This window comes from Manis javanica, chromosome 10, assembly GCF_040802235.1.
Source record: "Manis javanica isolate MJ-LG chromosome 10, MJ_LKY, whole genome shotgun sequence".
In the NCBI taxonomy this organism is placed as follows: Eukaryota; Metazoa; Chordata; class Mammalia; order Pholidota; family Manidae; genus Manis; species Manis javanica.
In genome coordinates, this window is record NC_133165.1 from 69,932,560 (window position 1) to 69,950,227 (window position 17,668).

General features: G+C 34.4%; 1 protein-coding gene across 1 annotated transcript in view; it reads left to right on the forward strand.

The window, feature by feature from the left end:
• TRHDE (thyrotropin releasing hormone degrading enzyme) overlaps positions 1 to 17,668 on the forward strand; it is a 395,901-nt gene that overhangs the window by 262,854 nt on the left and 115,379 nt on the right. The window contains exon 7 of the mRNA XM_073213329.1: positions 6,574 to 6,639. Within this exon, the coding sequence (XP_073069430.1) occupies positions 6,574 to 6,639 (66 nt within the window). The remainder of the gene's footprint in view (positions 1 to 6,573; positions 6,640 to 17,668) is intronic.

Below are 17,668 nucleotides of genomic sequence, written 5' to 3' on the forward strand. Positions count from 1 at the left end.
TCAGATCCTAAGTATGGCTAGCATACTATTGTTAAAAACAAGAAAAAAATCATCCAACCATTTATGCTTACTTGGACCTCAGCATTTAAAGTTGCCCTAATGGGTTAAATCTTCTAAGAAAAAAGACACTGTGGTGTACAAGATATTTATTTGAGAAAAGTGAAAGAGAAGGTAGGGAGACAGCCTTGCAAGAGAGATGGAAGGAGGAAGCATTGGGTTAGAAGAGTTCCAGACTGCAGCCCAATTGCACGAATCACTCCTCCAGGCTAATGGGGAGTCCTGGAGATGAAGTTTACCATTAGAGGGGTCCCCTTTGTATCTGCAATGGGCCCATCTTAGTGTAACTTGTGGTGGTGGTGGGGAATCTCAAGGCAAAATACCATTGAAACCGAAATCAAAGGGAGAAATAAAGTGGGAGAAACTCATTTATTGCTTACAAGTAGTCGTCCACTTCTGCTCTCCCATGCCTCTTGCAACCCCACTGCAGAAGAAGGGGTCCCACCCCACCTCTCTGGTCTGGATATGCCCCTGCTCTCCCTTGTAATTATCTATTGATATGAAGATGGATTACTTCTCTTCACCCCTTGGAAACACCTATTGATACGGAGATGCATTAAGGCCAGGTGAGAGATCCTGGAAATGTAATTTTACCCACATTTAGCTTCACTGGTGTGCTCAGTCGTTGGCTGAGAGCCAACTGAGGAAAGTGGGAAAGTGGGACCTTCACGGTGGCAAAAGCAGAGCGGCCACAGTGAGAAATCTCAGCAGTACATTTTCACAGCTGCCATAGTCATATACAGCATCTGATAAAAATACCGCTATTTTCTACTTTGCTAGCCTTTGTTCTTCATGGGCTTTACATTTCCTAGTCCACCAGCATGTTCTGTTATTCTAGCCAATTTATGTCTTCCATTCTGTCCCTAATACTGGGTGTACTGGTCAGCCGTTTCTCATTGAACTTTGTCTCATTGAATTAGGTTTCCCATCATCATCATCTTCTGAGAACATTTAGTGATTTAAAGCTGTGAGTAACTCTGAGAATTTACTTTTCCAAGTTCTTGTTGTGTCCAGTGTTTCTGGAAAGGATAATGTAACTATTTTGATTTGGGATCACACAAAAGTAATACGAATCGGTTAAGATTACTGATTTTGGGTTGGATGTAAGTGGATTTCTATTCCTGGCTCCATTACTTACTGCCTATGTTAATTTGGGCAAGTTGTACAACTTTTCAAGACTCAATTTTATGATCTGACAGATAATGATATTTTCCTTACAATATTGTAAATACGGCATATAATAGTGTTTAATAAATGACAAGTACATTATTATAATTTCAACTAGGATTTATTTAATTTAGTTAAATATTTCCATATTTTTTGACTCCCTATTACCTTCTTATGGGGTTACTTCAAACCTTGCTCCATTCTGTCCCATTCACATAATGTTGGGACCACATTTCTACTTTATTAAATGTCAGGCCATCAGTCATTCAGTATTTATTAATCTTCCATGTGTCAGGAACTGGTTTATGTTTTTAATTCAAGTATCATTGATATACAATCTTATGAAGTTTTCACATGAATAACATTGTGGTTTCAACGTTCAGCCATATTTTCAAGTCCTCACCCCGTCCCCCACCCCCCATGGCAGTCACTGTCCATCAGTGTAGTAAGATGCTATAGAGTCATTACTTGTCTTTTCCCTTCCCCGTAACCTACCTATATTATGATTGTTAATTATAGTGCCTCTTAGTCCCCTTCTCCCTCCCTCCCCACCCACCCTCCCCAACCCCTCCCCTTTGGTAACCGCTAGTCCCTTCTTGGAGTCTCTGAGTCTGCTGCTGTTTCGTTCCTTCAGTTTTGCTCTGTTGTTGTACTCCATAAATGAGTGAAGTCATTTGGTACTTGTCTCTCTCCACCTGGCTTATTTCACTGAGCATAATACCCTCTAGCTCCATCCATGTTGAGGAACTTTTTTTTTTTCTTTCTCAGAAGTCTGTAGTGATGAGTCAGACCAAGTTTCCACCTTGATGAAGCTTACAGTTTATTTCTCAACATTGTCATGTTCATAGTTCAAAATCTCTTATTTTTCTTTACTTCCCTTTTTTGCCTTAGTTCTGTCTCACAGGAAATTATCCTTATTCTTTTCTAAGACAGATCTTTATTTTCTTCTTATCTAGCTTTACTAGAACTTTAATCCAACAACCATTTCTTGATCTACTGTGGTTCCTGTCTGTATCCTCACTAGATCATTTTTTTTTCTTAGGAAAAATTTTCTCCAATATTCCTAAAAAGAAAACCACAAATAAAGCTCATGTGAATGTGCATTTCTTTCTCTTTCCTTCCTAATTTTCATACTGGTTTTCAATCTGGCTTTTATACCAAGTCTATTTTAAATAGCTCTCTCTTTAACATGACCTACTAGCCTTCTCTTAGCTGTTTTTTTCTTGAACTCTGAAGAATTTTTTCTTAAAACATGTCTTACATGACACTATTTATGCCTACTTCCCTTTTGATTTTTTATTATAATGTGTCATCCTTTGCTTTTAATTTCATTTCTTCACTGGTTTCCTCAACAAATACTGGTTAACTGCTTATTGTGTATTCAAGTGCAGGTCGTGCAGAATCTGTAGAGAGATACTAAGATTCTGTTTTCTGTCTCCTTCACTAACACCTCAGCCCCTTTCTCTTGGCAATCTCAACCCCTACAAATCCTAATTTATATCTTCAATCATAATATTCCATTGAATTTCATCCATGTAGTCACACTTGCCTTCTCTTCCTCAGGTTCCTACATGTTCCTCGAATTCCGTGTTTCAGACAGATGTTACTATATTCATCTAACGCTTTCCTTTAAATTCTATGTATCTGCTAACATCACCTTTTAATCACTAAGGTTTTAAGATGTAAAGTGATCTTCGTTCTATTCCTTAAACGGACTTCTGATTTTTCTCCTCATTGCTACCACTTGCTTCCATTTATTTTACTTCATTCTTGGAGAATCATACATAAATGTTGACTTTTAAAACCACCTTTCCAAAAAATCCTTCCTCATCCTCTAACAAAGTTCAGACTCTGGGGTTCAATCTTCTCTAACAACCGCCTCAATCTTATATTCCATTAAATCTTCTACTGCCTGATTATGTGCCCTCTGTCCTTAGGTATTACCTTTCCTACTGGTGTTTTTGACTTTCACACCTGCATGACTGTGCAAAGGCCATTCCTGGCCTTTATGTTTACCTTTGCTTTACCTGCCATACTTTATGTTTACCTGCCATACTTTATGTTTACCTTTGCTTAAAGAGTCCCATCCATCCTTCAAGGTCCAACATAGTGCCACATCTTTAGATCCTCTTCATCCTTCACCCCTGCAGATATAATCTCTCTCTCTCTCTTTGAAACACAGGAGAATATTCTATTTCTTTTGTCATTCACCTTATGCTTTGTTGTATCTCATCTCACCTGGAGGTTTTGAGGTCCTTGAGGGCAGAGGCTTGTGGCATTCCTACTTATATTCTATGGGATACTGAGCACATCACCCTACTCAAGAACCATATGTTATAGGAATGAATTAGTTGAGAAGATCTCTCTCTCTCTCTTTAAAAGTGATTCCTTATCACTAAAGTGCACTGATAAAGTAGTAAACTATATATCCTGGCTAAGTGGTCTTCAAGAGTACAAAGTTATTCCTATGGACGTAAATAATTTCTTTCTCTCTCAAAATCCAGTTATTATGTTAAGGGAACACCTCCTCTGAGCCAGGCACAGGGATCAGGGTACTAAGTCCTTCCTCTGGAGAAGTTAACTGTCTTTGAGTCTGACATGCCTGCAAATGGTTATAGTGTAGAAGAAATTTTACCTGGGAACTTATGTGAAAAAAGATACTCCAATAGAAAAATTACCAAATAAGGAATGGGTTTATAAGAATACTTTTGTATTCTTTATGAAACCTAAAAAAAAGTTTATGAAGATTCTGTATGAAACCTAAAAAAAGTAGTTTCCATCTTAATGTCTCCCTGGAACTTAGGATAACAAATACAATGAAGGGTTTTCCTGAGCAAGTCTCAAAATTATAAAAATATTGCAGAAATAGTGTATTTATTTCCCACAAAGCTACTTAGGCTACCTACAATCCAGTGTCTTTGATCAGGACTGGAATTTTGAATCTCAAGTAAGTATAAGATACATTATTGTAAATAGCATTTGTAATATTATAAATAATGAAATAATAAACAGAGTTTAAAATATATTTAACATTTAAAATATTAAGATATTTTAAAAACATGATGAAAGGAGATTCAGTGTTTCTTTTTGAAAGAAGGTTTTTAGTGAGTAATGCCTGCATTAAGAGAGGTGATCTTTTTTACAATGCATACATTGCACGTGCTTATGTAAATGTTGGCTGAATCATGACAGTTGAAGAGTCCATCTGCCTATCAAGTTTTATGAAATAGGGATTTTTGAAATTTAGCTTTGGAAAGAAAAGGCTAAATATAGAAGAATGCATGCTACTCTAAGGAATTTAAAATATTCAAGTGGGCAACACAGACATATTTTCTAAAAGTTAATTAAATTATACAATGATAGGGAGTTCAGTAATTATATAATTTTTAAATATTGATTTTGTTTCTAGGTTTTACTTCCTGTTAGCCCTCTGCTCCAATTCAACCCAGACAAAAAAAAAGGATACATTCTTTATGATTAGAAAGAATCTTTTGCCATTAGACCATGCTAAATTGATAGTTTTTATAGCCTGACAAGAGACCAAGTCATCGTTACCTGGAGGGAAGCACTTAAATCATCTGAAGATGGCTTTTCAGTTCTGAAGGAAACTTGACTGCTAGAGATCCGAAGTCTATTCGCCAGGTGGCAAGGGTTAGTTGTGCTGTAGAACTGACAGTTTCTACCCTCATGGAGGATAGATTTGACTGGGAAATGTATAGAAGGAAAGCTTGTCAAGGAAATTGAAGGGGCAGAGCTGATAAATTCTAAAGGGAATTCTAACGTGGTCCCCAGATTGAATCATAAATGCTTATATTTTATGGACTTACACAAGTGTGCAGAAGATAAAGAGGAAGAAACAAAAGAATGAGCAAAGAGTAGGTGTGGGAAGAAAATATATCAAAAGAGGTATAAAGACCCTACATCTTCTCCAGCTTTTCACTTGTTGAGTTGTGCATAAAATACCAATTTTGGGAGCAATTTTAGTGATGACTGAAAATTTTAAAATATTTCTTTAATGGTGAGTCATGTAGCCTGAGTATTTTATGGCATTAAAATTTCAGAATTATAGGAAACAATTCAGTAACAAACAATGGAAATTCATTTTTGTGTCTCTCAACTGGCTGCTGCAGTCCAGTCTCAGAGAGGATGTCTATATGCAGTTCCTACGGTTCTCTTATAAAAAACAGATAACTGCTAAGAAATGAGTTATTGGAGGGTGTGAGTTTGTAATGAGTATGAAGTGGACATGTAGTCATAAAGGGATTTATACCCTCCAAACCAGCTTATCATTCATATATAAACTTTTGCTGCTTATAATCCATTGCTCCATATGAAAAACAAATTGGTGTAGATGAAAATATGTTCTTGAAGGCTTATTTATATTTTAAATAAAAAATTGTGATCATTTAGGCTTACCCGCCATTACTTGGAATGTTCATATTTTGATTCAATATCAACCTTTTTGCACTGATATTGTCTATAATATATCCTAATCACTCTTAAAGTGAGGTAGACTCTGAAATTAGTATTTGCTCCTGCTACTCCAAATAATTTATCTCTTTTATAGTGAGTTAGGGCTATCTATGCCCAACCTCAAAATATAGGAAACAAAAATATTTGCTTGAAATAGTACTGACAGCTAATGCTCATATCATAGATACTGTTTTTCAGACCCATTTTGTCTTATGTATGTTAATTCACTTAAGCTTCAGAACACAACCACATTAAATAAGGACTATTACTGTCTACACTTTGCAAGTGAGAAAAGTGAGGAACAGAAAGGTTAAGTAATTTTCCTGAGTAAACATGGCAAGAAAATTTCACAAGCAGTATTTGAACTTGAGCAGTCTGACTGCTTGCATTCCCTAGTCTCCACCTCCACAGCTCAACTTTTGGTTGAGCCAAAGGTGGAGTAAGTAGCTAAGTTACTCCAAAGCTATATTTGAATATGAGTATTTATTAGCATGGGTATCCCTTCCTTACTAGATTATGAGCTTGTAAGTACAAGAACCATGTTTTATTAACTTTGTCATATATAGTGCTCAATAAAATTTTTATTACCCCTGAATTACAGCTTATTATTGCATTGAAATCCTCTGTCTAGGAGACTTCTATTTTGAAGTTGTTGGTTTTACATCCACCAAACTTTTAGATCTGCAAAACAGAAAATCCAGTTGTTAACTGTAAGCAGGTTATTGTATTCATGATTCTCTTGTTTCTTAACTATATCTAAGAATAAAAGAGCATGAATGAAGCAGACTATTTTTGATTGATACAGGATAATTTTAGAATCTTGTTACCTGATTGAAATTCTTTTCTTTTTTTTCTTTTTAATACTCTTTCTTATAGGGTGCTGCTTTAATTAGAATGCTGGCTAATTTTATGGGCCATTCAGTATTTCAGAGGGGTTTGCAAGTAAGTAATTACTGTTCATTTTCTCTTACATTTTTCCTTGTCAATATATTTATTTTAAAGATAATTTCACAGTTTCAGAAGTTGTTAAATTGCTGAATTTGATGGAAAACCTTAAGATAAGTATGGTAAGCAGTGTCTTTTGATACGAGAAATGGAAGTGGTAGATAGGATACTCACTGCATCAACTGATAAAACTCAAACTGTTATGCATTTTAGATATGTTTAATATTCTTAATGTTACTCTAAATTAATAATTTTTCTGAGTGCCTACTTCCATTTTTGTCCACTTAGAAGTTTATGTAAAGGGAAAACAAATTATGTTAACCTTACTGGAATTACATATTTGAAAAAATCTTAATGTTATTTTTCAGACATGAACATTTTATGTTGTTGTATGTTGATATAACAAATTGTTATTTGTTGCAAAGATATTTAAGTGCTTCTTAAATTAGAAAATACAGTATTTTAAATAAAGGCAAAAATAAGTTTTATAGTGCTGTATTTAGTGTATGAAATATGGAATATATATATGAGTAGAGTCTTGAACTCTTTAAAGCAAATACAAATACAGAAAAATAGAACTTTTATTCCATTGACTCTGTTGGAGTAAATCATGTTCCCAGCAGCTGTGATTGATGAATTATTTATGATGCATTCTGTTACTTAGAAGTGTCCTTTAAAGTAAATTGATGTTCACCTGAAATACAATTATGCTAAGACAGAGAGAGCAATCAATCTTATCTGTTCTTACTAAGCTTTTTATTTTGAAATTTAAATAAACTACATATAGGATCAGGTCATATTTTAGTAGTATAATTCTATCTTTATCCAAAATAAACTAAAAGTAAAATACAAAGCAAGAGTTAAATATCTTAAAACAAAGTCATATGTATCTAACACAACAAAGAAAAAATATAAATTTCTTGAAGAATCATTTCCCTTAGAAAATATTTTTACGGATTTGTTCCAGCAGGGGCTGAAATGTACTTTAATCAGCTTTTTCCATTAGGGAACACTTTCAGAATAGCTAAATTCCATTGAACCTATTTGCCGGGTGCTAAAATCTCTATTCTGATCACATAGTTGGGAAATCTTTATTTCTCAAGGAGTGTCCTCCATGAATATCAACTGTCCAGAGAAATGTCCTTCTTATTCCCACACCTTTGTTTTTCCCCACTGAAGTTGTAGCATGACAGTAACAGAAAATATCTGAGCTTTCGTAAGGGCAACACAAATCGAATTTGATTTCCTGGTTGCAAGTTGATGTGAAATCATTTTCTGTATAAAATTTTTACTGTTTTTCCTCATCTGTGTGTATGGATTTACTTGGCAGATTGAATAACTCGAGTTACATTATTTAAAAAGGATTATTGTTTTGCATTTTCTTTATCCTGTCTTACTTTTCTATGTTATGCAAATATATCGGTTTTTAATATACCCTTTTCTACTGACCCAGTCTGTTCTGTTTTATCTGAAACAGTGAGAATATACCCTCTGACTCCCATTATATTAAACTTACATCTGAAGCCTGCATTAATGTGTGCCTTGATTTGGTTAATTTTCAACTGAGGGAATGTATGTTTGTCAACATCGCATTTCATTTGCCTTGTGACATCTCATTGATCAGATAGATCTGTATCCTTCAGTACTTTGCTTGCAGCTTTATTTATACTCATCACTCAAACTGATTTAGTGTATCATCAGCAGTTTGGATTAGTTTACAGTAGATCCTACAACTAGGTGATATATTTTCATTTCTTGTGCATGAAGATGTATGGGATACATTTTGGAAATGACCTCCCAAACAGATACTTCATGTCACAGGTGCTGAGTGGTCACAGAGTTGATATTAATATATTTCTTATCCACAAGGCTCTGGGGAGTCTTGGTTAAATGTTGAAAGAGCTAATCTGGACTATCAACATTTACCTCTGCTGGAAAAATCTATTAATTGTTTTTACATTAACCATGGCTCTTTCTATGTTGTCAAACGAAGCTTATATTTGCAGAGACCCAGTTAGATGTACAGATGTAGGCAATCCTAAATTGCAAAGAGTGTGTTTTTCATCAATTTTTTTTTCCTCCCTGCCTCCCTTACTTTCTTTCTCTTGCTCTTTCTCTTTCCTTTCCTTTCCTTTTTTTTAGTACTTGGAATTTGGCCCTCATTTTCCACATAGGAACAATATTAGAGTGGCAGTTTCTTCTGAAATTTGTATTCTTTTAAAATTTTTGTATCTTTATGACCCATCTTAAGGTCTTTTGGGAACAAGGCTAACATTTTTCCAAATACAACCACAAATATATAAAATATAATACATAAGACATAATATATATAAATTTAAAATAGAATATAAATAAAACATGATAGTTATAAAATAAATTATAAACAAAACATTTGGTTATTAAATATAATGAAAATAGTACTAAAGGTAGTAGGTTTCTGAGAAGTTTCTAGACCAGTTCACATGTTATATTTAACTTACAAAGTATCTGTGTGTCATTTCAACTACATTTTTGACATTTATTATATTTTGTATTGGAAATATATTTGAAGTTTCAACTTATACCTGTATTCTTCAATAGAAAGGAGCTCTAGAGACTTTTTGAGAAAAGTTTTGTTCTGAATAGCCATATACTTCATTTGATCAGCTGTTAGAAAGTCTAATAAACAATTTCATTCTGAATAGTCACAACTCTCCTTGGACTGGTCTTCTTGATATTTCTTTTAAACTTAATTCCCTTCTTTTTTGAATTTTGTCTGATGTTTAAATAGATAGTTCAGTCTTGCATAGTTTTTTAATAAGTTGCCTCAAAACTTCGTTTTTGTAAAGAGACTATATAAACTCATAAAAAGTTAGTCTTGCCTTCAGTTAATATGTCAGTTTCTGTTTTGATGTTTTAATTGAATGTGAGACTGAAAGTGAACCATGCTAGAACCCTTGTTGGGTTATGTGTGCCACTCACAAATAATATATTCTTAAAACAAAGGAATGTTTACATTTTTGCAAACCTACATTTCTACTGCTCTACATAATCCATTTCCTAAAATAATAGCTGGCATATTTTGGGAAGCATGAGGCAATGGAGTTAAGTAGGGAGAAATTCTCATTTCTGTTTCTAATGGTGGGCTTTCTAATAGTTACTAAACCTTTCTTGTCCTCTCACCTTATACTTATAAAATGCAAGAGTTGGACTAAATGCTCTCTAATATCTTTTCATTTTTCAGATTCTCTGAATCTCAGATTTATTTAATGCATTTATTAGTTAGACAATTTAGGCTTGTTACTTTAATTTGAGACAGCTCTTTTAATTTTTTGGGAAAATTTGTAAACTAGATGTGTGAAAGTGAGTTGACTCGCTATTCTTGAATCTTCAGTTAATCATCTGGGTATTAAGACTGTATGACTTTCTATGTATATAGTACTGTTTCTATAATTGAACTAGACCAGCACTTGTTACAGAGAATTTTTGCTGATAATGTTTCTTTTTGCCAGTATTAAAAAACAACTTATATTTCCTTTGATTTTTAGTTATCTTTCATATTTTGTTATACTTTCACATTTTGTTCTAGATAATTCACATGTTTGTGATTAAGCTACAGTTGTCTGAGATGGAATTTTCTAAGGACTTATTTTTGAAATTTCTTGGTGATTTTCAGTGCATATGCTATCTTTGCTAAGGTCCTAATTTCTACTTGTATTTGTGAAATTGGAGTCATTTTTGTATGTATTTGTGACTGGAGTCAACTGTACATATGGGTCCAAAGGCATTGAGGTGTATTGGAGGTTGGCTGGAAGAGAATGAGCATCTCCCTTAATGAGTGTGTGCCCCTTAATGATTCAAACAAGGAATAACTAACTTTCTGAAAGATAAGAAGAGCTGCTTTTGATGCCATAGAGGCTCAGTGGAATTTAGACTTTGAAGGTCTCAATTTCAATCCTCAGCATCCCACACTTTCTTAGTAAATACCCTAATTTTCACACACAAAACCTAATAAAGCCATGAACTTACTTAAATTGTGTAATTTTACCACTCAGAATTTCAAACCACAGTCCTTTTCAGTTATATTGATGTTAAGGCTGCAAGTCATACAAGATTCTTTAGCATATTCATAGAAGATCTCTGGTTCTCTCACTGCACCTTCAGCAGAGAGTTGAAAGCACAAGGTCATACTTTTCTTTTTTTGTGATGTCTCCAATCTAGTCAGAAATAGCCATTCTTCTCAAAGACTGTGTAGTTTTCTATTCTACCTTAATTTTCTAATGAAACAGTCATTTGTTTTCCCAAAGGCTACTCTTCAATTTAGACAACTATAGATAACTCCAGACAGTGTTTTGACTCTCAAAATCATGGATTACCAGGATCTATTACCCATGTCCAGTGATACTGCCTCATTTAAGTCTAGTAAAGACAGGCAAACAGATTGTATATTCCCGTCTTTGATGGTCTGTCTCCTGGAACGTACCACTCCTGGTACATAACGCAGTAACAAAAACAAAACCATTTTAGGTATAGGTATATCAAGCAGAAAGGGATTTAACAGTGAGTAGATGAATTTTCTAAAACTGTTGGGAGGGTTAGAAGTATAAGGTCAGAAGAGCTATTCCTAGACTTAAGAAAAATCAAGAAATTTAGGTGTCATAGGAACTAATCTCCATATATTCAGTGTAGGTCCAGTCAAATTTTGGAGAGAGTGAAATTAGATGGATTTTGTTAATTCACCAACTTTATCCAGAAGTCCTTTGAAACACTTTCTTTAGCTGGCTTCAATGACACTGGGTTCTCCTGAGGGTTGTATGAGGTCACTCCATGCTCAATGCCTGATACTGTAAGAGTTGCTGAATCCTTCAGCAATTCTTACATCTTTCATTTCCTAAGGTTCTTAAGTGCATATATGTTAATTTTCACCTACATGTAGCAATGGTTATACATATGATCAGTAAATTAGAATCTACTTCTTCTGCCTTGTTTTTATAATTTAAATATTCATTCTGCATGAATATTACAGGCTTATTTTTTAAGTAATTCAGGTAATAATTTTTTTAGATATAATTTTGTTTTTACCTGACTTTGACCTTCCTTATTTCATTTTTACTCATGGCAATCTTCCTAGTTACATGTTTTCTCTTTCTTTGATTTTCTGCAAATAAAATAATAAAGGTACAATTATGAAAACCTCCAATACCATTGATTGGCTTAGTACCTATTAAAAATAATTAGCACATAGTATTATTGCTTTTCCTGTTCAAATAAAACAATATTATTGTAATGATTTGAGTCTAACAGTACAATTCTTCATACTGTTATAAGTCAACACCTGGGAATTGAAATTATGAAGAAAGATCATTGTTAAGCTTGACATAAATTCAAATCCTGAAATCCATATCAGAATGTGAGTCACCTTGTTACTCAGCCAGTGAAGGTAATTTAATATCATCTAAAATATGGTTGAATAGAGAAAGATTTCTCTTGATTAGTATTTAACTGCTCTTTTCCATAAGGTAACCTACAACAAGATGTTTGGCTCCAATTATCAGGGCAGAAATTGCTTATGCAAATCAATGTAAGGCAATGAGGTGTGGATAAAACACAAAAGGGAAATATCATTATTATTGGTTTGTGCTCATAAAATTCTGATAGCCTGAAGGTAATGACAGGCCCGAAGCCATAGGGATTATTAGTAGCAACCACACATTCAGTGTTCTAATGAGAAGTTATATGTAAACATGTGTACACAGGATTTTTATTTGATAACTGCAGGCTTACATTTGTGGGAGAGTATTTGCTCCCTTGTATGTAGATTTTCAGATAAATGAGAAGTCAGAAAATAATAGAGGAAGAAAGACAATATGTCAAGTTAATTTCCTTTCTGAAGAGAAAGTGTTATGTTCTCATCCAGATGGTAGCTGGATCATTCTTAATCTGAATGAATGACCACAGACAGTGTTAGCTCAAATTTCTCCATGTTTCACTTAAATCACTCTAGAGTTCTAGGAATGTTCTAGGCAGAAAGATAACACTTCCTACACTTCCTAACAACTTGTGATCACTCAATACTATATGATAATGTTATAGCTAGTATTTAGTCATTGGAATTGACCTAATTAGCATTTAATTTTTAAGAGATCAAACTTCACAGCTAAAAGTAAAGGAACATGTTATAGAGAAAAAATACTAATTTTATGGAAAGATTCCACGGATTTGAGAATCGAGAATACTATATGTAATAAAAAACAAGTGTTTTAGAAATTAAATAGCAATAAGTATTCATATTTCTCAATCAGAGAGAAATGATTTTTATTTATGTTTCAATTAATTTGTCAATTAAAACTACTGATTGAATCCTTATCATTTTGGGTTAAATGTTATTAACTGACCACTATGACTAGATAGCATTAATTAAAAAGCCTTTATTATTAAAGACATATATCTCTGTTTGGTCATCCTGCATGTATATACCCAGCTCAGTATGAGGCTTCATAAATTTATTTTTACTGGTTTTCTATTACCTATTAGTTAAGGGCTCAAGATGTATTATACATTTTAGCTAATGTGGTTGGTAACTATACAACAATGCTTTTGATGACTTTATTTAGAATGTATCTGTGAAATTATTAGACACGTGATTGATGGACAGATATATTCGTATGTTAGTATGTGTGTAAATTCATACTGATCTTTAAATATGCATACACTTGGGTACACCTGTCTGCACACAGTTTCTCATTCCTTCTAGACACTACCATTTGGTTGGATTACTAGTTCAGGAGTGTAAGGAACTCACCCTAGAGTCATTTTTCTCAGTTTAACTCTGGTGCAAGTGGTATTGTTTCCTTTCCTTTTTAAATTTATTTTTTCTCTTATTTTATATTTCATTTTCAGAATAGTCATGCAATAGCCTAGAACTATATATTTGGCAGTGTTGTAAGTTCTGAAGCTACAAATATTCTGAAGCTAAGTTTAGGAAGATTTTTTTTCTCTTGTTACTCACATTTTCATGATTGCTTGATGATTCTATTACAGTTAACTCTTGAATGACATGGGAGTTAGAAGCACTGACTACTGCACAGTAAAAGATCCCTGTATAATTTTTGACTCCTCAAAGACATAACTACTAATAGCTTGCTGTTGACTGGAAGCCTTACTGATGACATAGTCTATTAACACGTATTTTGTACATCTTATGTATTATATACTGTATTCTTACAACAAAGTAAACTAGAGAAAACAAATGTTTTTTTCAAATTGCTGCTAATCTCCAAAAATATTTTCAATATATTTATTGAAAAGAATTCATGTATAAGAGGATGCTTGTTTTCAAACCCATGTTGTTCCAGGGTCAACTGTATATAGTTTAATATTGCATATATATATATATATATGTACTTATATACACACCATGACATATTTACTTTATAGTTGTGAACATTTAGATTGCTTTCCAAGCTTTGCTAAACAACACTGTAATAATCTTCAAATTATAGATAGTTTCATTATACTTTGATCGTCTCTTTATATATATACCTGGAAGCATATTAACAATTTTTCTTTCAAAATATTGAGTATATAATGGTGGAAATAAAGTTTGAAATTTCTCTTTTTATAATATACTAAGCAAACAGCATGGGTCTTATTTTCAAAATAAATTTCTTACGAATTTAAAAGGTACAAAATTACCTAACTGCTATTTCAGTGTATGATTTTTATCAAAAATGAAGTTGGAAACTTTCTGTATATTTTCTTTCATTTCACTCTTTTCACCTTTTTATGACATATTTATCCATGTGTTTTACCTGTTTAAAAATTGAAGTTTTACTGCCTTTTTTTACATTTACTTGTATAAATGGTTATAAAATAAAAATAATGAACCATAGCATATTTACTACAAATTCTTTTTTCCCTATAATATCTAAGTCTCAGAATTATTGTTATGAAAAAAACACATTAGAAATTAGTGGCTTGAGTGCACTAAGGACCTCCCCTATGTTACATATTTGAAGCCTGTATTATAAAAGGTTCATATGCATTCAAAGCTATATTTTGATCTACCTTTGTGTTTCTCTCTATGGAAGGAAGGACTTTCTGTTAGTATGATACACAAAACAAATGGTGATATCCATCTGTCATACTGCATTTCATTTCCTTTTGCAATCCGTGTCTTACATTTACCTTTTCTCTTCTGCTCAAAGTTTCTCCCTGTGATTATTTTTACAGATCATTTTTTTCTCTTTAAGAGCAATAACTTTGGAGTTAAAATCTTTTCTTAATGCTTGATGCTAATAAGCCAAAATTGTGATTTTTCTTCCTGCACTGGCTCTGCTTAGCTTTATATCTGAATTCCATATTGCTCACCCATCAGACATGTCATTTATTCATTTATTCCATACATACTTATTATATACCCACTATATGTCAGACACCATGATAAGTACCAAGTATAAAGGGCATGCTGCACACAGTATATATGGCCCCTGATCTCAGGAGGCATTCAGTAGAATTAGATTGACACTGAAAAAGAAAAAAGCAAATACATATACATTTACTAAATGTGATAAATGCTAGGAAGGAAAAAAATGGGATGCCGCGAGAGAACATATGGGTGGATGGGTCAGGAAACTTTAGATTGGGCATCAGGGAAATTCTTCTTGAGAAGGCATGTATATTGAGGTCTGAAGGATAGAAAAGAGCTGGGGGAGGGGGAAGTTCATTCCAGGAAGTTGGAAGGGCTTGTGCAAAGGGCTGAGACAAAGGACTGAGCAAGTTCAAGGAAAAAGAGAAACTGGTGTGGATGAGCAGAGTTCGTGAGGGCAAGAGATGAAGTTGTAGAGGAAGGTGGGGGCTGACCATACAGTGCCCGAGGGGATGGTGCTGAGCAGGTTGGTCCTGAGGACAGTGGGATGCTATTAGCCAGTTTTAAACTCTGATGTGACATGGTTCCATTCATATTTATAACAGTTACCTGGCTACTTGTAGTGATACATTGGGACCTACCAAAAGAGGAATCATAAAATATTTTAATATTCAAGTGAGAGACAGTAGAGGCTTAAAGAATCAGTAGATACATAAAGACATGAATGGATTCAAAATGCTTTTTGAAGGTAGAAGAAAATGGACCTAGGGGTAGTTCGGATGAAGAGTTTGATATGAGAAGTGAGGAAGAAAAGTTACCAAAGAATGATTCTGAGGTTTCTGGGTTAAAGACCTGTGATCAAGCTGAAGGGCTGTAACATTGGAGGTTTAGAGAAGAGGAGGGGTCAATGGAAAAGAACAAGATGGAATAGCTGGAGAAGGTCAGAATACCAGGGGTGCAGTGTCCCTCATGTCAAGGAAAAAGCTTATTTCAAGAATAAGAAATGATCAACAAGATGAAATGCAACTGAGAAGCAGAGTAGAATAAAGTCTGAAAAGCATTCCTTTTGGCATCTTGCAAATTTACTGATTTCAATAGAATGGAGTAAAGAGGGGATAGGAAATGTCTAAGTGAAGAAGTGAATGTAGAATAAAATTTAAAGAAATTTGTCAATGAAGATCAAAAACAGGGTAGGTAGGCAGACGGGGATAAGGGCTAAGAGATTTTTGTTTTGTTTCATTTTTAGAAATGGGAGACAGTTGTGCTAGTTTAAGGCTGGTGGAGAAGGAGTCAGGAGAGGAGAGTTTGATAATGTGAGAAAAGTGAGAGGTAACTGGGACATTGGTGACAGTCTTTGATAGGAGATGCACTTCCAGTAAATTTGGAGATTTGTTAATAGGAAAACGAGGGAGCTCTTTTCTGATGCATTCTATTCTTTCAGTGTTTTTGTGAGACAACCTCAGTTGCTGAAATCAAGGTAACATTTATTGGTAGACAGGTTTAAAGATTGAGGAGTGGGAAGTATAGGTCTGTACATGCTGCCTGGCAGTATTGAGGGCTTATTTGAGTTTGGTGATAATAAATTTATAATAAAACTAAAATGCTCAGTTGCATTATTTTCTCCTGTGATGTTCAGCTGCATAAGTGCAGGTCTGGAGAAAGCAAATACTTGCATTTATCCAGGATCGGGGTTTTGTCTGCAGTATCATTGAAAGACAGAGCTGCAAAGGGGATAGGCCATCTGCCAGAATTTGATTAAGACAAACTATGAAATGTAATCTGGGTTATCAGGGAAACAGAAATAGGAAAGATTTGATAGACAAGTACCTGCCATTAATAATGTTAACAGTAGACGGTATGTTAGCAAGTATATGTGATTTTAACTCTGAATAAAAGAAATCCCCTATGCTTCTGAGCATATGGGGAGTTTAATCTGTCCTTAATTGAGTCCCTTTTATGTGATGCCCATTTATATGAGAATGTTCCAGGGGACTTGTTCAGGCCAGAACATACAGTCGAAGAGCGCTCTGTTCACATCCACCCTGGTGTGCAGTCCTATTGGTTTCATGGAACGGGCTGATGGCTGAAGGGGAAAGAAAGAAGGGAGTGTGTGTTGCTTCAGTGTTGGGTGCATATTCTGTCCAAATCTTGTCTGTCTGGTCATCTGAAGTTTAGTGTATTTGCTGCGTTAATACCACCGTAGGCACGGCTGTTTGTGCTGAGGAGCCCACTTAGTGCTGCCACCCCCTGCCACCTGTCAGGGGCCTTGTTCCCTGCAGCAGAGCTCTGTGAAAAGTGGAACTAGACCCCCAACACTTGCAGAGCTCTCCACGTCTCTTTCCTTTTCCAGACATGAGGAGGCAAAGATTTGTAAGTTCTCCTTAAGTCTAAAGAAGCTTTGGTCTCAGTATTTTTTTCCTTACGTTTTACTTCAAAATGTTTTTTGAAATGTTTTCCTTCCAAGTGCTTTCTTTCTTCGAATTAGTCCAGATAATTCCCTTCCTTGGGCCTCTGGGATGTTTTGGCTTCTCTTAGAGGTAAGGTTGAAGATGTTGATTCCAGACACTTCTTTCCTTTGAACTTGGCCTTAAAATAACTGAAGTTTCTTGGGCTTCTTGCATGGTAGGCATTTTTCTAAGAGTTTTACTTGGTTTATATCATTTCCTGTGCATAAAGAAA